Source organism: Paramisgurnus dabryanus, chromosome 7, assembly GCF_030506205.2.
Source record: "Paramisgurnus dabryanus chromosome 7, PD_genome_1.1, whole genome shotgun sequence".
NCBI lineage: Eukaryota > Metazoa > Chordata > Actinopteri > Cypriniformes > Cobitidae > Paramisgurnus > Paramisgurnus dabryanus.
This window is the reverse complement of record NC_133343.1, coordinates 25517262-25541556: the sequence shown is the minus strand read 5'-3', so window position 1 is coordinate 25541556 and position 24295 is coordinate 25517262. Positions and strand designations below refer to the sequence as shown.

The window sequence follows — 24295 nt, the reverse complement described above, 5'->3', positions numbered from 1 at the left end:
GGCACCGTCTTTCCTTCGCTAAGGTTATGGTGATGAGAGCATCAACAGACAGTGTGTGACGATTAAGATCTGTTCCTTCTCTTTCCCAGCGATTTCTTCCTATTCAACAACACCCACCATTTACCCCGTAGATACAGAATTGGTGGACAGATGGCGGCCAGTGTGTATGCTCTTGAGATGTTTTATTTAAAGTAAAAATATCAAGGGAGCATTTAGGTTTTTTGAAAAGATGCCTGGGATGTCATATTATAAATTATATTTATGATTATTTCTACTTGAATATCACTATCCACAGGTAATGTGTGTGGTATGTGCACGTAGGGGTTTAAATTGCACCTATTACATTACTTAAAACAATGTTATTTGGTGTAATACACTGCAAAAAATGACTATCTTACTTAGTGTTTTAGATTTTTTCAGTAGGAAATATCAAAAAATTCTTAAATGAAGATGCTTTTCTTGTTAAGCAAAATGTCTAGTTTATAGACAAAAAATATTCAATTTAAGTATATTTAATCTTAAAACAAGCAAAAATATCAACCAATAGGGTGAGAAAAAAAAATCTAAAAATAAGATTTATTTTTTCTTAAACACTAAATTTTAAACTAAATTTTCTCACCCCATTGGCAGATAGTTTTGCTTGTTTTAAGCACAAATTCACTTAAATTGTATAGTTTTGTCTAAAAACTAAACTTATTTTCTTAGGTCATTTTGCTCATCAAGAAAATACATCTTGATTTAAGAACTTTTAGATTTCTACTGAAAACAAGACAAAATACTAAGTAAGAAAGTCATTTTTTGCATTGTATACACTGCAAAAAATGATTTTCAAGAAAACATTCAAAAAATTCTTGAATTGAGATGCTTTTTCTTGATGAGCAAAACGACCCAAGAAAATAAGTCTCGTTTTAGACCAAAAATATAAAATTTAAGTGATTTTGTGCATAAAACAAGCAAAAAAATCTGCCAATGAGGTAACCATATTTTTCTTGAATTTAGTGTTTAAGAAAATTGTTCAAGATTTTTTTGCTTACCCCATTGGCAGATTTTTTTGCTTGTTTTATGCACAAAATCAATTAAAGCAACACTAAAGATTTTTTGCTCTTTGCTCCCCCTACAGGTTAGAAGTGAAATTGTCCATTACCACTATCGTAAATATTGCAGCATAGCTGACTCTGATTGGATTGTAGGTCTGCCGTAAAGCAAGTTTTTGTAGTTTTTACTCGAACTACAGGACCGCGACCCGATGGTTGGAAACTTCTTTAGTGCGGTTCTGGCCGATAGAGGGCTGCAAAGCGAATGTGAAAGTGCCATTCACCCTGTTTCAAGTGGATGAACCACTGAAACTTTTTTGGAAACGTTATTTTAAGGTAAAAAAAAACTTTATGGTGTTGCTTTAAATTTGATATTTTTGGTCTAATAACTAGACTTCTTTTCTTGGGTCGTTTTGCTCATCAAGAAAAAGCATCTTAATTTAAGAATTTTTTGATATTTTTACTAAAAAACAAGACAAAAATACAAATAATTTTTTTTCTTGAAAATCATTTTTTGCAGTGTACAATGTGTTCACATGGTTTAGGATTTAAAAAACACATATTTTCCACATACCGTACATTTTTGTAGCCATGGATATCATGCCTTCCTCAAACACATTGATTTTGTGCAACCTTATAGGCTGAGTCCGAAGCAGGAGGAATTATGATAACGGGGCTCTTGTCTACGTCAACAGGCCTAGGAAGTAAACTGTTGCCTACAATCCGTGTGTTTGTTGTAGTCCAAGAAAAGAGATTTATGTTGGAGACGATAACTTGCGTCATTGTTTACTTTGGGGTTTGTAACTTTTGCATATCGTTAGCATGTACTACCACTCACACACCAAAGGAAATGTAAAATCGTGAATTGAAAAATAGGTGCTCTTTATAGATCTGAGAGCACTAGTAAAAATGCTGCTGTTTTGCATTTTTTTCAAAATGAATAAAGCTTTTCCATTGCAAATTGTATTACCAGCTTAACAATTCGAGTGAAGTGTTGCATTAAAAAATGAACACGAACTGCTTATTTTTTAGGAATGCTAAGAAATAAGCAGTTTGTGTTCATTTTCAATCCAACACTTCACATCGCCGTTTTGCTTTAATGACAAAATGTATTCGTGCTGGCATGGACTCTGCAAGTTTGTTCAAAACCTGATGATCCATGTGATCCCAGCATGATTTCAGAATGTTCCAAAGAGCATCTTGTGTGCTTCATTGCAGGCAAAGAAATCTGACCTTTTGTACAAAAGTTTACGTGGTAAATGACTTAACATTGTAAATGTCACAAATTAGCTCATTTGAATAGTGACCTTGAAATAGCACAGAATATTAAATATTTCAAATGTTTTGTCAGTAATTTTTCTTTGTTTACTATTTCTCAAAATCCCAAATACTCAAAAAGTTACTTTGGAACAGTATTTTCTTTCAGGAGCATTATTTTAAAAGAAATGACTTTTGACCACCTGTCTCTAATTTTAAAGGGGCCACGTCACAAGACTTTTTTAAGATATCAAATAAATGTTTGGTGTCCCCAGAGCACATATGTGAAAGTTTTAGCTCAAAATACCATACTAATAATTTATTATAGCATGTTAAAATTGCCACTTTGTAGCTGTGTGCAAAAATGTGCCAATTTGGGTGTGTCCTTTAAAATGCAAATGAGCTGATGAAGTGCAAACATTGATCTCAGTGATGGTGGTTTGTTGAAATTGAAACTCAATTGTGCTGTGAATTATTTTCTCTCTTTCTCTCTGCACTAAATGGCTGTGCTGTGGTTTGATAGTGCAGATTAAAGCGTAACTAAACCCCTGGTCAGAGCCTGACTCCACCCACTGGCAATATTTAAAAAATGCAAGAAAAGTGGGCAGATCCCAAGGAGATAGAGGGGACGAACTAAGTGTGTGGTGAGATCGTAACAAGGGCGTGGTGATCTTGAACCTGCTTACGTCACGAGTCATTTTTTGGACCCACCATCCAATAGGAAAATTCAACTGCAGTAGCCACCGTTCAACCTGAAGAGGGCAGCACTCAGATGTTTTTACACCATTTATTGGAGTATTGAAACACTTTACATCCAAATGTCAAAAAACTTACTAAAATCAATGAACAGCACTAATAAAGCCCCATTCTTACAGATCATTAACTAAAAAAAGTTGGTTTAGGGTTTAGTTACTCTTTAAGGGGTGGCATTATTATTATAAGAAGAGCTCCTTATGACATCATAAGGAGAGCCAAATTTCAACAACCTATTTTTTCACATGCTTGCAGAGAATGGTTTACCAAAACTAAGTTACTGGGTTAATCTTTTTCACATTTTCTAGGTTGATAGAAGCACTGGGGACCCAACCATATCACTTAAACATGGAAAAAGTCAGATTTTCATTTCATGGCCCTTTTAATTAAAGAAAAGATGGAGTACTGAAAAAGAGATATCTTTGGATTTACGCATGATTAAAGGTGAAGTAGTCTTAAAGACATCTGCTTGGCTTATGATCCTTTTTACAACTGTTTATCCAAAGTGGCTTACAGTCCATTCAAGATATACATTTTATTAGTATTTGTGTTCCCTGGGCTCGAACCCATGACGTTTGCATTGCTAACGCTATGCCAAGTGAGGTACATAAATAAAAATCATCAAAGGATGCAATGTTTACTTTATTGCCAGTGTTACACTTCCTGAACAACTGTTGTGCGGTTATAAATACAGTAAATTGTGATATTAGTGGGGTGTAAAATTCTCCTGTGCTTTATTCCAAAAACTTCTATGATCCATTAGAAGCCTGGAGGTGCTATTGGTTTACTGGAATGTAAGAAAGCTTGTACATAAACAGAGAAAAAACCCAAAGCTCTGGTTCATTTCAGAACGGTTCGATTGCGTACTGTGAGAACATTATGAATACACCTACGCTAAACGGAGGAGATAAAAGGTGTTGGCCAATGATGCTTTGTTGTTGAATCATAAACCCCTTTAGCCTTTCCCTCAATAAATACACAAACTGAATCCCTAGGTGCAGCAAAACAAACTGTGCTTTTTTCCACTTTGCTTTTTTCAAACAATGTACAACATTTATGCAGTTTTGACAGTCATTTCAATAGAAGTTAGTCCACTATGATTCCAGAGGTTTGCTTACAGTCTTAAAAGCAATGTGAGGAAGAAGAGTTGTTTTGGCAGGCCGGTCATAGCCTTCTGTTCTTTAAAAGTAGTTTTGATCCTCGTCATCCAGAAAATCTAATCTTCTGCACAAATGCAGACAAAACCGTGTTTTCTCTCAGACCTTTCTAGCAATATCTGTCGTCAAATTAATCTTTGTGTTCAGCGAGGCAACAAAAGCCAAAGCAGTGCTCAAAAAACAACTATTGCAGAGGCTCATGAAAAGGCCGAGCGTGTTTTCCAGCAAAGGTTTCGAGAAGGCCATTCATCTTGCCTCAAGGTACAGTACTGATTGGTAACTGCACACCCTCCCCCTGCTGTTATTTCACTTGGGCGGGTTGGTTGAGGTTAATGAATAAGAGCGTGGACATATTCCCGTGAGCGTGCTCACACTTCACTAATGGAACTACCCACACCAGCTCCAAACTTCACAGCGGTGTAAATTACAAGCATTGTCTCCTGCTTCTCGTGTCTCATGACGGTCTGACCCTCCTTCAGCTTCTCCCACATACCTTAGATTTCTCTGAATGGCATAAAAATGCATCAATTTCTACCACAACCAGGATCCGGAAGTTTCCATGTTAATGTAAGCTCCAACAGGCGGTGGATATTTCCAAACAGCTGATTGGAATTTGAATCGTAAAGCCTCTGACGGCATTGAAGCTTTGGAACGCTAAACTTTCAATTTTCCTGAGCAATATTTCATTAGGGTCTGTAAAGTAAGAAATGAATGTTGGTCTCTCAAACCCCTTCCTGTTCAATTTTAAAAGTAAGCTCACATTAGAGGAGAGATGCCAAGTCAAGCCAGTGATGCACAACACAGCAGCATTTAAGAAATTATTTGAGAGAAATCTATTAAAGTGAAATGGGCAACTTGAATTATCTTGCTCATGTCAAAACTTTTTTTTAAAACAGAACAAGCTTGAACATTTTGGAAATTTGAAAACTAGCTCAATAGTTTTTATCAGCAGGCTAACAATGCATTCACACTCTCCATAGCAATGCCTGAGCTCAGGTTGACCTTTTAATGCTGTCTCGACATAATATGCATTCAATGCATGTTTGCAGAAACAAATTCAAATGACATTTCTCAAAATATCACACACAAACATGGTCAGAGAAATATTGATGCATAGCAAAATTGTTTCGTACAACTGTATCATTTCAGATATCATGACACTATTTGTTAACATTATTTAGTGCATTAGCTAACATAAACTAACTATGAACAATGCTTTTACAGCATTTATTCATCTTAGTTCATATTGGGTCATTTTCCCAGACAGGTTTAAATTAATCAAGGACTAGGCCTTAACTATATTATGGCATTTAAGGTGTTTTTACAAACCTACCTTAAAAAAAAACAATACTAGATTGCATCTTATGACAAAACAACGGTAAAGATATATGTTAAAATATATCAGTGCAAAATGTTTCTAAATGAAGACAGCTCAAACATGAATTTTAGTCTGGGACTAGGATAACCTCTGTCAGGGAAACATCTCATTATTTTAGCATTTACTTATACATTTTTAACCCTGGAGATCCCAGGAAACTCCAAAAACCCATTTATCCTATTGACCAAATTTGACCCCGTGGGTTTCCAGGGTTAATATCAAAAGTTGTAAATTTTAACATTAATTAATGCACAATGAACTACCATGAACAATTGTATTGGCATGCCCTTAACTTGAAAAAGATTAGTAATGTGACCCGTGCTGGCAAAATTAGTTGGAATGTGCAACGTCTAATTTTGAGCCTAGAGGCAAAAGAAAGTATAAATGTGTAAAAGTATAAATGATTTTGGTTGAAATTGAGGTTTTTATAAGAATAAGTACATTAAGCCCTCGTCTAGCGATCTCAATGCTCTAAATATTCATTAAACATCTAAAAATATTTTTATTTGTATGTTTTCTGAGACCTGTACCTTCTTAAATGCTTAATCTTAATACAAAGATGCATGCATTCACATGAATGTCTGACGTTTTGGTTTCGGTTTTAAAACATGCAAGAATAAGAAAATAAAGTGCAGGACTTGCTTGATGTTAAAATAGCTGTTAAAGGGGACATTTCACAAGCCTTTTTTTTTAAAGACGTCCAATAAAACTTTGGTTTGTCCATAGTACGTATGTGAAGTTCTAGCTCAAAATACTACATAGATTATTTATTTTTACGTGATAAAATTGCCACTTTGTAGGTGTGGACAAAAATGTGCCGTTTTGGGTGTCCTGTTAAATGCAAATGAGCTGATCTGTGCACTAAATGGCAGTGCCGTGGTTGCATAGTGCAGGTTAAAGGGTGGTATTATCCCCTTCTGACATCACAAGGGGAGCCAGATTTCAATGACCTATTTTTTCACATGCTTGCAGAGAATGGTTTACCAAAACTAAGTTACTGGGTTGTTCTTTTTCACATTTGGTTGATACAAACACACCCAATTATAGCACTTAAACATGGAAAAAGTCAGATTTTAAAGATATGTCCCCTTTAAGAAAGATAAAGTTTGCACAAATGCATGCACAAATGTACAAGCATGCGACCCCGATATATAGACATCTACACAGAATTACAAGAATTCACACAGAATGTCTTTAGTAAATTTTTGGTTGCCTGAAAAAGATCTGATTTGTAACATTTTATCAGATCCTTGCATTACAATCGATATGGATCTATGGATTTCTTAAAAATCGACTTTATCAACTTCAAACACGTGAAGTTGTCAAAATATAAATAACTCATATTTTTGCTCATTCCGACTCACTTTGCCAGCACGGGTCACAAATGCTAAACATCTATATTGCTCATTGTAAGTTATGTTAAGCTCAAGTTAGCTAGTGCATTTACCATCAAGTTACACATTGTTTTATTGATGTCATTAATATGGCTATATAAAATAAGCATTAAAATATAAAATCTAATTAATAATCAAGTTTATAATTTCAAAGAAAATTACAATTCTTAAGGTACTTCTGATCATTGCAGCTATCAGGTTTCTGTTTTAAAGGCTACCTCAAGTTCTAGCTTGCACAATAATTTTGACATACTGTACGTTATTTTTTCTTAGATTTGGAGCAACATCACACATTTCGATCGTGGATAAAGCGATCTCAACAAAAAATACAATTTCCATCTGTATGATGTAGCTGAAGGAAATTGATAATCAATGTGAGTTTGATTCAGTACTAAAACTTTTGTCAGGAATGGTTCAAGTCTAATGAAAGATCTATAAATTCACCCAACGTTTGCTTGTGCTACAGATTGTTTGTTTATGAAAGTAGGCTATTGAATTGTTAGCTTAACTACATGACAAATTTATCATCTCCTATTAGTTCTGTTTGTGTGCTGCATGTGAGCAGATGTTGATAAATGAAGCACGCCTCAGATCGGTTTCTTAGGAGGATCCTTTTCTTTTTAGTCCGCTTTTCATTTCACAGCTGCGCATGTAGACAGTAGACAGCGAGTAAGTCTAGATTTGGAGATCCAGACTGTCTCCGTTTCATCAAATGTTATTTACCTCCTAATGGTTGCATCATTAACAGGGTCGTGGTTCTGTGTTCAGAGAGTTTTAATGGCTGTTTATGGGGTTGTGGATGTCATCATTATTGTTCCTCTGTTCGGTCTGTCACGGGTGATTTAATTAGCGTGTCTATGGTGATTCTGGGCAGAGAGCTTGCATACTGTATAGGCTAATGCTTTCATCGACATGCACACAAAGCACAGGGAGGAACTTAGTTGTGGTACAAGGGGCTAAATGTGACTGCGCAGGGTTGATGGTTGATAATTTGTTGCTACTCCATGATGCAACTCTGGATGTGACATGTCATAGTTCCAATTTAAAACATTTTGGTTTCTTTTGTAAGGCACCGTGGGAGGGAGACATTAGGGTCGTTCCAAAGAAATGAATTCACAATGGAGTGTGCGAAGAAACGTAATGTGCAACACCCTCAACACCTAAAGTTCTGTGCCTCTTCGATGCTATTATGAATTCAGTCTCCGCTAACCAATCAGAATGCCTTCTGCGATTTACGTCTGCTTCTTAGCAACCAGCCACCCACCTCGCTATCAGCGTCCCTTGGCTAACATTACAGGGTTGTTAAATTATAAGAGAATACATTCTGTTATATGTCACCGTCAATACGTGTCGGCCTGCTAACAGTAGGACTTAAGCCATTAGTGTCTCAAAGGGCTATTTGTCAAATCACATTTAACATTACACATGCACTTTATTCCAATGACTGGACATTGCAATATTCATGATACTGTATATAGACATTTGAGATTGGATGATATCTCTTAGTGGCAAGAGTTCTTGTGAAATCAACCTGGTTGTAAGATCGTTCACCCCTGATTTAATTGTCTATGATGGAAATTTCTACAATGGTTTGCATTATGATATTTTCATGCAGGTTATTGGCTGGTTTGCAGCATGGGCGTGCATGCAGGCAAGAGAGCGCTAATACATTTAAATGATTGTTCTTTAAATTATAGGCAGACACTTTGCATGGAATCCAACCTATGAATTGTTCATGATGGGGTTCGATAAGGATGCAGGGAGTCCCAAAGCATTTTGTCAGGAATACAGATGAGAGAGAAAGAAATGAAGGCTTTAGAGTGACAGGATTTTAGCACAGACTTGAGTTTTAAGTGATGCACTCCTAGCTTCAAGTACACTCCTTTCTTCTATGTTTACTATGTTTCATGTTAAACATTTACATTTAATACATTCTATACTATTCTAGGAAACTCATGCACTTAAATCTTTGAGCCAATTTTTTAATAAGCTAAGGTTTCTTAGTTAATGACATTGCTGTTGCTATTGCGTTGCTGGGGACAGAATTAAGGTTTGACCAAATGAATTGTGTACGGTGTTGATTGGTTTGGCTTAGCAAATTTAGACATGCCAACACTTTTAATCACACCAGTTGCGCAAGTTCATCATCAGAGATACAATTATTGTTCTTTTGGATGTTGCATTTGGTGGTGCTTGTTCATTTTCACTTACTTTGTCATATTTAGAACACTGTCATTGCTGCTGTCATCCTTGTGACGTCGGCAAACTTTTTTGACAGCGATTAGCTGTAAAATGTTTTGGTCCTGCTCGATTTTCGTTGACTTCGTGTAAAATAATGAAATGTCTTTTTCGTAAGATCCCCTGGGGTCAAAGTGTTAGCATGACAGAAGCTTGATGCTGTCAGGGGAACAAGTAACAGCCGGCATTTTTCCTTCTCCAGATTGCCTCTCATGTAAATTATTCAATATTGATGACTTAAGTTTCTTCCCCAACGCAGACAACCACCACAGGTTTATCAATGCCATCAAAATTATTATTTTGTTTTTGTATTTGTTTGTTTATCAGAAAGTACAAAGTAGATGAGGAAAACTAGGATTCTGTGTGTATTCGAAGTGGCGCCATTATTGTTTACAATGCGTGGAATGGTGCGCTGTGATTGGTTAAGTGGATTTATTGCATTCTGCATAAAATGAAGACTGCCGTTTGTCGCAGTTTGGAAAAAGGGAGAACATATGACAGAATAACATGGCAGATATCGGATTTTGCATTAAATGAAGAATTTACTTTTTAATACTGACCAGATACAATACAGATTTTGGCATTAACTATTTTTTTTTATCGCGTTTTGTAACCAAACTCTTCATATATAGATATAGTGTGTTTATTCATTGCTTGTAATAAGCTTTGTCTTTCAATATTTGAAGTTATGAAGATAGTCTTTAGGGACCGAAATGTTTGCTTTTTCTTTGTTAGTGCACAACGTGCATATTTTAGTTTATCACATGTGTATATGAGTAGAATGTGCTAACTGGATTTGTAATTTAATTTAATTATTAGGTTTAGTGATTCCTTTTTGATTAATTTTGAATCAACACAATCAATTACAATAAAATTTTCTCTCAAATAACTGTAAAATGCAACTGCTCTCCAACTTATTTATTTATTTTTGTTTATTTATGTATTAATTTTCTCTCTCCAGGCTCCCAGGGTCCCTTGTTATCGGTAATTAATTTTGATTCTAAAAAACTATAATGTTTTGGTCTTGTGAACAGCGCTTCGACATATGGTGCAATTGCGGGTTTGATTCCTGGTGGATTTGATTTCCCTTTATCCACCATGTACTACCTGTCAATCTATACGGGCTTGTCAGTAATAAAAGCTTAGAAGTCCCAAAAATATAACTTAAAAAACGTGAAAAGTTTCTTATACTCTTACAGTGTTCAATCATGGTTTTTATTGGAACAACACATTGTGCGTTACTTTTAACACAACTTGTCTTTTATTTGAACACAAAATCAACACAAAATGATTCAAAATGTGTTAATAGCATAACACATTTTTTATTTTTTTAATTAACACATCCTTTCTTAAAGTGTAAGGTGTTGGATATGCTTCTAGTATTTAAAGTGTTTTTATAGACCGTTTAATTTTAGTGCATGGCAGAAGTCTAGTTCTGTGCCATCACGTCACTTTTATTTGTAGTGTACATTATAAGATAAAAGCTCTTCCTCTCTTTTTCCTCTCTTGTCCACTCTATTCTGCTCAACTTTTTGTGGCCACATCTGTGTGTCAGGCGATTAATGAGTTACCATGACATTCATTGCAGGGGCTTGTTCTCATCTCCCTCTAATGAGCAGACATCAGCTGTCATAGAAAGGCCCCCGACCCCTTGCACCCGACAGCTGCCACTGGTCACTTGACGCCAGTTACCAAACTAAAGTTTACATGCAATAACAATACCCATCCTTCAAGTTGTGAGAAACATAAAACTGTCATCATTTCAGGAATACAGAATACCGAAATGTAACATCCTGCGTCCAGCTCCAAACACTAAGCTCATTAACGTTATTACACAAAATCATACCAAAGCAATAATATCTGTATAATTTGTATCACTGCTGTAAATTGAAAGCAATTATGAACTGTAAATGCAATTTTCCGCCTATGAAATAGGACACTGGAAGATGAACTATGAAGTATGAGTAATGAAATATTCATGGTACTTAGCTCTTATTTCCCATATCACATTCAAAGTTGACAGCAATGTGTTATAGTTCTTTATAATTTATCAAACACATCAAGTTAAATTTTAAAAGTGGTACCAAGTACTGCTCCTAACTGAGTGGCAATAATTGCGTCATGTCTGTAGGAGTGCTTAGCCAAAGCATCAATTGATATTAAAGAGCGCCTATTTTCCGATTTCACGATTTAGATTTTCTTTGGTGTGCAAGTGTGTATTAGTACATGTTAAAGATATGCAAAAGGTACAAACCCCAAAGTAAACGATGATGCGAGTTATCGTCTCCAACGTAAATCTCTTTTCTTGGACTACAACAAACACACGGATTGTTGGCAACAGTTAACTTCCTGGGATTGGTGATGTAGACAAGACCGACATTATCATAATTTTTCCCGCTTTGGACTCACAGCATGTAAGGTAACTCCTGTTAGCATTGCATTGAGAGCGAATCTTTCAAACATGGTAAGGAGCATCACATTTCCGGCTGACATCAGAGGTATTCAGGCCAAACACAACGTACAGGATAGCTGGCCAATCAAGTACACAGCACTTTTCAGATCGATGAGTTTTATACAAAATCAGTGCGTTTGAGGAAGGTAGGATATCTGGGGCTACAAAAAAGTAATTTTTTTTAAACCATAAACCACCATACAACACATTGTATTATACCAAATACACAAAATAACATTGTTTTTAGCAATAAAAAGGTGCACTTTAAATAACGGTGCTTGGTTTTGTCCGGTCAAAACACTTGCTCTGTTTCAAATCATAACAAACAGTCTAAAGAGGGAAGATTAAGGCATCATAAATATCGTAGGGACACAAAAGCTGTTCCAGAATTGTTTTTGTCATGCAAATGGCGGTGAGAGTATTGCTATTTATAAGTATATTTATTTGTAACAGTTAATACTAGAATGTATTCATACAAAAGGTTAATTAATTAATTACTAATTACAAAATATTTGATACTTAAAATGTTTTCCGTGCAATGTATTTTTATATCAGAGTATGCTACTGTTATCTCAAGTCAGATGTCCTGTGCTGAGTATTTTTTCTATAGGTCCCTCAAGATTTATGAAGTTCCACATTTTGGATGCTGTCTTAGAAGGCAGATGCCTATGTAGGTATCAGACAACATAGCAGCTTATTTACCTCCTTTTTGTTAATTCCGACACAGATGGGAATCTCTATTTTTCATGCATGCCCAATGAAGAAGGTATTCAGGAAATGAAATCGGAGAATGAAAATGTCACGCTCATATTTAGGATTGAGCACACCTGAGGGGATCATGCTGGAGGACTAACAGAAGTTGTCAGAGGTTCTCTAAGGAGAAGTACTATTTTTACGGAGAGCAAATATGTATATGCATATGAAGAGTTTGGTTCCAAAACGCAATAAACGCCACTTTTAGTTACCGCTAAAATCAGTATTGTATCTGGTCAGTATTAAAAAGTAAATTCTTTATATTATGCAAAATCTGATATCCGCCATGTTATTTTTGTCATCTTTTCCCTTATCCCTTTATTCCAAAATGCGATAAATGCCACTCCTCCTTCTCTGCAGAATCCGAATCCTACTTTTCCTTATCTACTTTGTACTTTGTAATCAACAAATAAAAACAAAATAATACTTTTTATGGCGTTGATAAACCTGTGGTGATTTTCTGTGGCGGGGAAGAAACGTAAGCCATCAAAATCAAATAAATTAGGCGAGAGACACTCGGGAGACGGATAAATGCCGGCTGTTGCTTGTTCTCACGCAACAGCATCAAGCTTCTGTCATGCTAACACTTTGACCCCAGGGGATCTTTTGAAAAACTTTCCATTATTTTACTCGAAGTCAACGAAAATCGAGCAGGACCAAAACATTTTAAGCTGATCGTTGTCAAAAAAGTTCAGCGACGATGTCCCAAGGATGACAGCAGCAATGACAGTGTTCTTAATTTGATAAAGTGTTTTGATTAATGCCATTAATGTTTATTTTTAACCAGTGTATACCACTAGTCAACTAAATGAATATAACATGGCAAAGATGAATGCACATTTATATATAAATTTATAGCATTGCATTTTGTGGAAAAAAACTTATTTTTTATTATAACCAAAAGATTGTATGTGAATGTCTGTAACAGAAAATAATGGTTTTCATCTTGTCACTTTCTTGGTATACAAAGCACATTTTACAGAAATTAGTAAAAATGGATTTATTGCATTTTGGAACCAAACTCTTCATATTCTCATGGTACATATCGCTGCATCTTTCGTATGGAGTGTCCACTAAAGGCATTTTATTTTTGTCGTATGGTACGTATGGTGAGTGAGCCTGGGTTGAAATATTGCTACATTAGCTGACACCATATCCTGCTAACAAAATAATAGAAATGTCTTTATGCTTGAATTTGTATTTGGTCGTTTTGTTGGTTTTATGAAAAATTAACCTCTCCTCCATGTCTCCAGTCTTTGTCTACTGAAAAAGCTTTTCTAATGGAGGGTTGTCAGCAAAGCTTTCACTCATATTGAAATTTTCAGTTTCTTAGCATTTTTCCAGACTTCCACTTCTTTCAGTAGTGCTTTTCAGCCACGCTTAGTGCCAGTCAAACCAATAGTTTAAGATGAAGATTATTATGATCAACTGCTCAAAGAGGAAATCTTTTAAGAAGAGATTTCAAATGGATTTCAGTTTAGAACAGTGTGGAATGTAATGGATCGCAACCATTTCGACCTTTTGGAGCACAGACCGTTTATTCATTCATCTCATTAAACATTGTCAAACATTTATTTGTTTTGCCATAGTGAGAGGTCCTCATACAGAGTGAAGATATCTCAATTCTTTCAGCGCTTTCAACACACTCCACTTCAATCACATATCTTCAGCCACTAGAGAACGTGACACGCATACTGAAGCAGTGTGTGTATAATGTACGTTTTACTATAATCAACAAAGCTTTCTCCACACTACACGCTGCAAGGTTAGTTTCTTGTAGTGAAGACAGCTTTGTTTTAATACTATTACTGGGTATTTTACTAGATTCTCTCTGGAAATGTTTAAACACTGATTAAATGAGCTTTCAGGACAATGTCAACAGACTGCTTATGTTTTAGCTTTTTTTTTATTTTGAAATTGACAACCATACTATAATTGATTTTCTACTGAACTTGTTACTGTTTATGCTTAAACATGCAGCATGTATGTACTGTATATAAGTATATATGTACCTTGCAAGCAATTTTGCATATGAAAGATGTCTAAAAGCCATCCACAGCCCAGACATCAAGGCTAAATCAAAGCAAAATTTTATCTGTCAGTGAAACATTTATTGACGTCTAACGATATTTCAATGTCTAGTTAGGAGTTGCAATAATTTACATTGAATTTGAATTTGCTTAAGTTTTTCAATTTTTTTTAAATGTATAGCAACTCCTTACTACTTAAGAAAGTTGAAATTAATTGTAAAATCAAGTTGATTAAACTAAAAAATTTAAGTGCAACAAGGAATTTTTACTGACTGCTATTGCATGCTGGGTACAAAGTATGTGTGTACTGTATGTAGGTGTTAAAGGGCAAAAAAGCGGCAGTTTACATTGTGCTCCCCATAGAGAGGCAGCACAAGCCAGTCAATTTTCCATTTGTTTCAGCAACGAATATTTAAATCACCTTTCAACAGAAGGAAAATTAAGATATAAACACAAGCTACAAGTTTGGGACACTTGCGATCTATTCAAAGCACTCGGTTTTGTATTTTATAGTCACTTACACTGACAGATTCCTCCCAGACCGCCACTTTGGTGATGTTTACATCTATTTTGTGGGAAAGCTCTCGCCTTATACTGCTGCCTGGATTATAATAATGTTAAGATTATATCATATTATATTGTATTTTAATAGAGGTGGGCGGTATGACCAAAAATCCATTTCACGGAATGAGTTTTTTTATTTCACAGATACGGTATATTTCACAGTATATATGTTTTTCAGTTTATATTGTTTTAGGAATATAAACATTTGCAGAAATTTGCCACTCACTATCGCTTTAAACTAAATATAATAACTAATTTAAAGGGACAATAAGTAGGATTTACCCCATCTAGTGGTGAAATTGTATATTGCATTCAAACGAATAGTGCTCTCTAGAGCCTCGCTTTTTCAAATGCGTGTTGCAACTACGGTAGCCGTTATGTACTCACTGATCTCTTTGTCCGTTTCAGCTGGTTCAGGTGTTCTGAATGAAAACGCGTTGTGGAAACGCGCTGGTAGGCTAGTGCATTTTGTCCCTCTCTGTTATTATAGTTTATCAATACGGCGGAACGACATGGACGCCTCCTTGGACTTAACCGTTCAATGTAAGTAAAGAGAAGAAATTCTAAGCTTACAAAGAAAGTCAGATCATTGGCAGAGGTCATTTGACACCAACGAAGACATATTTATGAATAAAGACATTGATTTTGATTAATAAAACACTTAAAACCCTACTTACTGTCCCTTTAAAATATTGGCAAGTTAGAGTAAGTGTTAGACAGGTGCTATGAGATGATTACCTTGGAGTCTGTTTTAAGGTCTCGACGCTCAGTTCTCTTTACTTTCTATTAGACCTTAACTGTTGCGTCTCTTTCTCATCTTACTGATCAAAGATGTTCGTAGTATGATAAGGTGACCAGGGGCCTCATTTATAAAGCGTGCGACTTTGTGTCTTTGTTGTGGAAAAGTGCTTAGTGCCACTTCAGGGTCTACATATATATATATACATATACATATACATATACATATACATATACATATACATATACATACATACATACACATATACATATATATATATATACATATACATATATATATACTTTTTGTTTGTTTGTTTATTGTTTGTGTGAAAGCAGATGGTTTGTTCCTTCATTTGATATATTTGTATATTTATATATTTTTAGATAATTTTCCTTGAAGGCATTTTGTGAAACTTGTGAAAATCACAAAACAATGTTTGCGGGCAGTCTTTCAAAAAAGATTTAAGTTAAATGCGGAGATTTGAAACTATTTAACTGCACACAATTTCAAGATCATTTGAGATTTATAGATTTCACATCTATACATATGTTTTATGTTTACACACTTTTGAGAAATTATCGTAAATTCAAATTTATTATGTTTTTTACACATTTTATAAATGAGGCCCCAGATGTCCTCGTTTTCCAGAGACAGTCCTGTTGTTGTTGTTTTTTTTGATGTTCTGTCCTCCACAAACCCACAACAATAAAAAGACGCAAACATTCAAAAATGTTTTATTCCCGTTTTTAAATTCATAGATAAAAAATAGGATTTTAATGATATTTTGACTAGGGATGGGCATGATTAATCGACGATCGATAATTGATCGTTAAGAATTTAGTCGATGACGTTAATTTGTTATTGATTAATCGAATACTTTATTTTATCTAATGCAGATTGCGTTGCCTAGCGTAGCGTGTGTCTTGAAGCAATTAAATGAATTTCACTGTGTGGCAGCAATTCAACATTTTACCACCAGGGTGCAATATTTGACACCATACTCCGTTTTCTGTGACCTTCCGTTTTGATTTCAAAAAAAATAATCATGAAGAGGTCATGATTTTTTGGAACAAACGAAGTCTCTGTTTAAGAATGCATCTCACAGCTGCAGGTTCGGCTGCTTTAGAGCACCGCATATTCAAGCGCATAATATGGTCCGTTTGTCTAACTAAATGTAGTTTAACTGTTTGCCACAAGTTGATCTTGTAATAAAGGTCTCATGGAGGAAAACACGCTGTATTTTTGTATTCAACATTTTTGAATTATAAAAGTTAAATAATTATTTTTTATGATAAAATAATTAATGATTAATCGATAGTCGATCGTTAATTCTCCCGACAATCGACTAAAAAAATTTAATCGAATGCCCATCCCTAATTTTGACTATTGAACTAGGAAATGTTGCCGCTTTTCATTAAAAAAATCTGGTCAACTTATACTATGAGCAAATGGCACATCAAACTACATCGCTCCAGCAGTGCACGTGATATAAACACGAGTTTTGTCTTAATTGCTTAAAGTTCAGTAAGCTGTACAACTATTAGCATTATGCGCAAGAAGTGCTTTCTTTATTTGGCGATGCAGCTCTTTGCGTGCACCCCGAGAGACCTCATGCCAGAGACCTGCTGCCGCATGAGAGAGAGCGAGAGAGACCCATGGTGGATTCACTGGCACTTATTATGAAATTACAGAAATGACTCGTTCATTTGTTATTAGTGGATTATTTTACATGTTTTTACGTCACACTCAGTCTAACATGTGGGAGTGCCAAGCCCACTTATTTACATTCAGCGGTATGCATGAAAAAAACAAATCTGTTACGTCTGACATTTTATTCATTATGATTTATGGCTATAATACAATGATTAATATATCCAGTGTTTAGGTGAGGTTACTTATGCATGAAGTGGTTGCTGTAAATATGAGTGTATATTTAAGGCTGCCACTGTTTCCCCTCACTGGGGACAGAGGCTCATGCATTTACAGTACAGTATGGCACAAAATTCACAAATTCCTCCTTTCTGGGTTTTCTTTAGAAGCATAGACTTGTTTTCTCGTCAGTTAGTGCATTTTAATGTACAACAAGCTAAACAAAAGAAATCAATCACTTCTAAACCAGTGGATAATGCCAGATAGTGCTTTCTTGCCCTCCAGCGGGGCATTCCCCAAGGTGCGTGATGTCACGTGAAAACTATCAATAGATGCCAGGTTCCAGTGCATCTTGTAAAATAACTTGCCAGAGAGTAGGGATGCACCGATAGGATTTTTTTGGGCCGATACCGATTTAAACAGGCAACTTCTGGCCGATACCGATATTAAACACTTGTATACAATACTATACAGTTGGTCTATTTGCTAGTTTATTTCTGCATCAAATAATTTTTACCGAACATGGATTTGATCTAATTAACATTCAACTGACCAACATAATAAGAGAGGCACAAATTAAGCTAAAACAAATATAATAAGACAGCATGGCATCCTTCAAAGGTGGTTTTTGCTATTCAGCATTTATTTTATTAACAACATTAACTCATTTATTACATATAATGGATTTCTTTATGCAGTTAATTAATAAACAATCGGTATCGGCCTTTCCGTGCTATTGCCGATATGCCAATGGTTTCAAATTCATCAAAAATCGGCCGATAAATATCGGCGGCCGATACATCGGTGCATCACTACCAGAGAGTGAAAAAATGTGGAAGAGACACATACGGTGGTACTGGCAATATAATAAAAGTGTACAAATGTATTTGTTGAAACCATTTGTTTTAAGCATTGTCGTCTCTTTAACCCTCATCTCTTTAACCCTCGTCTTTCTCTATCTCTTTTTGCAGTTAAACCGACAGTCATAGATGTTGATATCTACGTAAACAGCATTGGACCTGTGTCATCAATAAATATGGTGAGTAAAACATCCATAAAACAGTTGAACAGTATAAACTATACCTTGCACACACAGTCTCAGTTCAGTCCCATAGGTGACACATGGGTTTGGTTTAAAAGCAGGGCCACTAACTTTCCCTTTGAGATGTGAGTTCAATTCTTACGTTTCAGCACCCATGAGGCTCAGAAAAGCTTCAGGGGAAATAGAGAGGAAGAGACAAAAACAGAGATAATGGAACAAGAGCACAGAAAGAGGCAGCAATCTCCGTTTTTTTGTGCAGTAGTTGGCACTTGCTGTATTATTAGAAAAAAATGCTAAATCTAATGTTACAAAAATAAAAAACAGCCCCTTTATTCCACATTCACGTCCATATCGATAGATATCATATTGAAAATATAGACAACAGCAACAGATCTTTGGATGATAAATTCCTCTCTAGCTCAGTTTGGTCTTTAAATCACAATACATCATTTTCATCCTTGAAAATCTAAGTGTGTGTTCACTTCCAATTATTAAAGTCCGGGGCTCAGACAGACAGAGAGAGAGAAAGGATGGTTGGATAATGACTAGATTCCAAACAAAGAGCTGTGAAAACAGTAACTATCGATTGATATGTCACCTAACACTGACTGTTAGAGTTGTTTTAAAGCCTTTGGGGAGACATATCTCAGAAGATTTAACTCAATATTCACAGGAGACGATAATATTTAAGAGTGTTCAAGCTTTCCAAGGTCTTTACACTAAGTTTAGAGCATGACTGTCAGACACGACATCTTTCTTAGACTGGCATTTAAACGGAGCCGAGGTCATGCCCTCTGTATAATAATTCAGTGCATGCATAATCACATGCATTATTTGCATATTCAGCCAAAGGAGGCAACAAAAAATAATTTCTCAGAAGAATTTAGTATTCATAATGGCATGAATGGAAGTCACTTAACAAAAATGAAATATTATTCATCTGACGCAATATACATATATAGTTATTATAAATTCACTTAACTTTTTATTTGTTTATTTGGTGGATTACATGAGATGAAACAGTGTCGCTTTCCATTTCCCAGTGCCTTATTTTTTGCCAACGACAGTTTCTTGTACAGCTGGCACTTTTTACACTTTCCACTTTGGCAAATAAAATTGTTTTACACAACAAATAAGCCGTTTTATACAACGAAATATAGAAATGTTATCATTTATTAAAAGCAATAAATATGGTTTTGCCTGTTTTTCATATTGTAAGCATAGTGGAGATCTTAATAAAATCTTATAATGTTCAGTACTCCTCCCCAAGGCTTTTGTTGCTATAATGCTACATTCCAAATGTTTGCGTTCTGCTTGGGTCACTGGTGCATTACCTTATGTGGAGAGTTAATAAAATCAATAAAGATCTAGGCAGAAGCCACAATAGTGATTCGTGTATGCTATAAATGTTGCACACTATGAAGGTTTGGTTGTCATGGGGAGTGAAATCGATTTGGTAAATGCTGTTGTAGTGTCATTTTGCTGAAATTCATATAGTTCTCAGACTATGGATTTGATTATGCAAATTGTAGGATCTTGCCTATAGTCGATAGTTGAATTATCGTTGTGTGTGTGCATGGGTTGGAAGGGGGGCCACAACAGGTAGTCAACAAATGGTTAATTTAGATTTTCTTTCACATGCAGTACACAGAAACAACTTTCTGATAAAGTGACCAAAATTACATTTCAAGTGATGAACGAAGACAAAACTGACAATGCATTAAGTTAAAATGAAAGGCAAGAGGCTATAAGCATTGTTTTTTTATAAGCATTGTTAAATGATTCCCCATGACGTTTTAAGCCACAATGTACAAAACATCACACAAAGATATAACAAAAAACTTTTCCGATAACTAAACCTAAAAAATAACAAATGTGATCCTGCCTGGGAAGCCAGTTTAGTAAACTTATTTAATTTTTAAGATTTAGCACATCAAAGTATTTATGATAAAAAAAGACAAATTACAAATAATTTGTGATTGTTACTCAAAATTATAAAAACTAAGCTTTATTTACAATTATATACAATACAGAAATCTCACTTTAGGTACAGAAACACCTGGGGCCCTATTATAACGCTCTAAGCACATTGTCTAAAGCGCACAGCGCAACGTCTAAATGGGCGTGTCCGAATCCACTTTTGCTAATTTAACGGCGGGAAAAATGGTTTGTGCGCCGAGCGCATGGTCGAAAAGGGTTGGTCCTATTTTTTTAATGAGTAATGGGAGTATTTTGGGCGTAATGTGCAATAAACCAATGAGAGTCTCAGCTCTCATCCCCTTAAAAGCCAGTTGCGCTGGCGCTATGTTTAATCCCTATTTAGATGACGGACTTTGTAAACTGAAAAACTAAGCGGAGGAAGAAGATCCCCAGTTTATGTTTTTCACTTGTATTGAAATTGTTTTTTTTTATTAAAACCTTTAAAACCCGTTTTCTTTTAGTCATGGAAGTAAAAAAGCAGGCTTTTAATTGCTTTAAATGTATGGCTATCCAATATCATGAAAAAATAATTTACAAGTATGTAAGAAAAGGTTTGTACTCTAAAAATACTTTATTTGTAACAAACAGGAGATAAAGAATTTACAAACGTGCGGAGAGCCGTTTCAGCACTTGGACAAGTAATCAAATCTGATAACCCTGAGTGATCTATAAATACAATAAAAATAAAGAAATTATTAAAATAACAAAGCTTTAACTGCAGAACCAAAGAGACAACTACTTCGCAATAGTTTATTAACCTGGAAACCTATTACCATATATGGACGTGAAGCCCTGTCACGGGGGTTGTTGGATTTATTAATGCACTTTAAAAATAATTATTGAAAGCTACTTTTTCACATATTATTTGAATACTATTATCATAGTGATACTAGGCTGTATATTAATATATTGGGAGAAATCTGTTACATGTGAAATCAGATGATGTGCCCCCTTATTGAATGATCCTCATTTCATAACATGTCTGCGACGGTTCGACTACAGTATAAGATTGATATTATATTAGGCTTCTCAAATCGAAGCATCAATCGTTTACCCAAGACGCATTAATATGGCCACATGTAAATGGAACAGTTTTAACAAATCAGATACATCTCTCCGATCAGAGAAAAACATGAAGTGGCCAGGTGTAAAAATGCCCTAATTAATCAGTTGTCTTTATTTTACAGTTTTTTGCTTTAACACAGTGTATAAATTACCAAACTTTAGAAATATAAATGCAGGTGTATTGTTTTTTTTTATTTTGAATGAAAATATGTGCATGAAATGTTATTAAAGGAATTGAATGTGCAATCAAACTAAACGGGACTTTACGGGCAGGAAAGTACCTTGAAAAAACACACTTACACGTTTTCATTAAAACCCTGTTAAAAAGATCTGTATTGGTACTGTATGTTTTGGATGCTAGTTACTAGCATACAGTGCTAGTTTTCTGTTATTTCTATACCTAACTTTTTAACTAGCAAGTGGATCTGTTCATGGCATAAATTTAAGACAATTATCTACCAAACCTCCTTCTATTTTAATGGACAGGAAATACAGTGTGTAATTTACCTGCAATTAAATCTGGCCATCATTATTAAAGGTCATGCTGTGATGGTAGGTGAGGAAATAAACCTTAATAATTAGTATGCACAGGATGTGCCAAACCATTGTCAAACAGGGGCAAACTCTTTATCTCTTGTTGTTTGTGTCACCAGAAATCCCACTGAGTACCTCCATAATTATGCTACCTAACAAATTTAATCATGCACTGATTGTTGTCTTAAAGGGTCTTCATCTGGTTCGTTGTTAAAATGTCTAAAACTGAGTCTGGTGTAAACTGAATATACATTAACAGAGAAAGACATTAAAGGAGTCTGTGGAAACATTTCTTACTCAAGGTCTGGTTACACTGCAAATTTTTAATTGTTTTGTTTTGTCCAGGAACCACAAAAAGTGGCCTCTGATTGAGATCCAAAGTGACCAACTACAGTGCAAATCTGTCTAATCCATATTTTCATATTTCATCACCAGCCAATCAGATTAATGCTTGACAGACTGTTTCCTGTTTAGTTTTGTTTAGTATGCATCAGACAGTCAATATAGGGACCTTGGGCGGTCTACCTGTGTGCCGCCTGAGATTGAGTCTATTACCACCACATCCTGCTTGCCCCCCTCTAGTGGCACAACATTTACAAAATAAATTAAAGGCCGAGACAGGATAGACAGGGTCCATTTCCCCCAACGCAGCAGGTTGCTTTTAACTGCATCTAATTCTTCATGTGCCATGTAAAATGCTTTGGATTATGGGTAACAATTATAGGAAAGAATACAGGATTAGTCATCGCAGCAGGCCATCACCATCTCAAAGGGCGGGATCTGTCTTTGTTCTGAATCCTTATCCCTATAGAAAAGGTGAAAATAAACAGAGTCTGGCCACAACCTGTTAAGCCCAGATATTGGCTCTTTCGCTTGAGAAACCTTTTTATCCTCAGCTTACACTTCCTTTTTGTTGGCCCGCTCATCTCCGGGAAAAGACTGTGGCTCATCCCAGTTGCTTTACTCTAAACCATATTTGAGTACATGGACTTGGCATGCACAGTAATGCACAATATATGTTGTTTTTGGGTATATGTTGTTTGTTGTTATTATTATTGCTTCAATGAACTACAAACAAATAATGAAAACAAATCATTTTCTGTTATTTTCTAGGTGCACACTAGAAACAGTTCACCCCAAAATGAAAATTCTGTCACTATTTACTCAGTCGTATGTTGTTACAAACCTGTATACATTTCTTTGTTCTGATGAATACGAAGGAAGATATTTTAAGAAATGTTTGCAACCAAACCATTCTTGAGCCCCATTTACTTCCATAGTAGGAAAAATAATACTATTAATAATACTACATTCCTGAAAATATCTGTCTTCATGTTCATCACAATAAAGAAATGTATACAGGTTTATAACAACATGAGAGTGATTAAATTATGACAGAATTTTTATTTTTGGGTGAACTATCCCTTTAAGTCTGTTGCCATCTAAGTAAAGCCCCAAGGCAGCTATTTTGTATTTTTTCTGACAGAAACAAATTATGCTAAATAGCTATTTTGAGGCCCTTGTGCATCCTAAACTTAAGAAATACACCGGAATCAAACAAGCTGATTTTAACTAAGAGGCGGGACTTTCTATAGCTGCAATATTGAGCGTTGCCATTTCTTCCATTTATTTTGCTGTGAGTGAGCCGTCTCCACCTCTTTATAATGCCTATGGATCGATACGCTGTGATACCTGTGGGAGAGACACTGAATCCCATTATTGGCCCCTGCAGTTAACCAGTACACTGCCATTACAAAACCTGGCTGTCAATCTAACATGTATATTCATAATTATTAAAACCATTAAAGAGAACCTCGACTATGAAGACCTGTATGCTTTACTGGAATACTTTTATTTGCCTTCTACAACTACAATCCTAAACGCTGTAATACATTTTCATTATTTTTCAACATTTCCCACATGTAATACTCATTTTAACCTGTGAAGGCCATCATTATGTTCTGCACATAGTGCATTCTGGATCGATGACCGAGAAATGTTATAAAAATCTTATTATTTGACCCTTTTAAACGCAGTGGCAGCTCGTGACTGC

General features: G+C 35.4%; 1 protein-coding gene across 3 annotated transcripts in view; it reads left to right on the top strand.

Annotated features, from left to right (window-relative positions):
- Positions 1–24295, top strand: part of gabrg3 (gamma-aminobutyric acid type A receptor subunit gamma3) — a 163535-nt gene that overhangs the window by 18801 nt on the left and 120439 nt on the right. For all 3 annotated transcript variants that reach the window (XM_065272593.2, XM_065272591.2, XM_065272592.2), the window contains exon 3: positions 18593–18660. In XM_065272593.2, coding sequence (XP_065128665.1) covers positions 18593–18660 — 68 coding nt within the window. The remainder of the gene's footprint in view (positions 1–18592; positions 18661–24295) is intronic.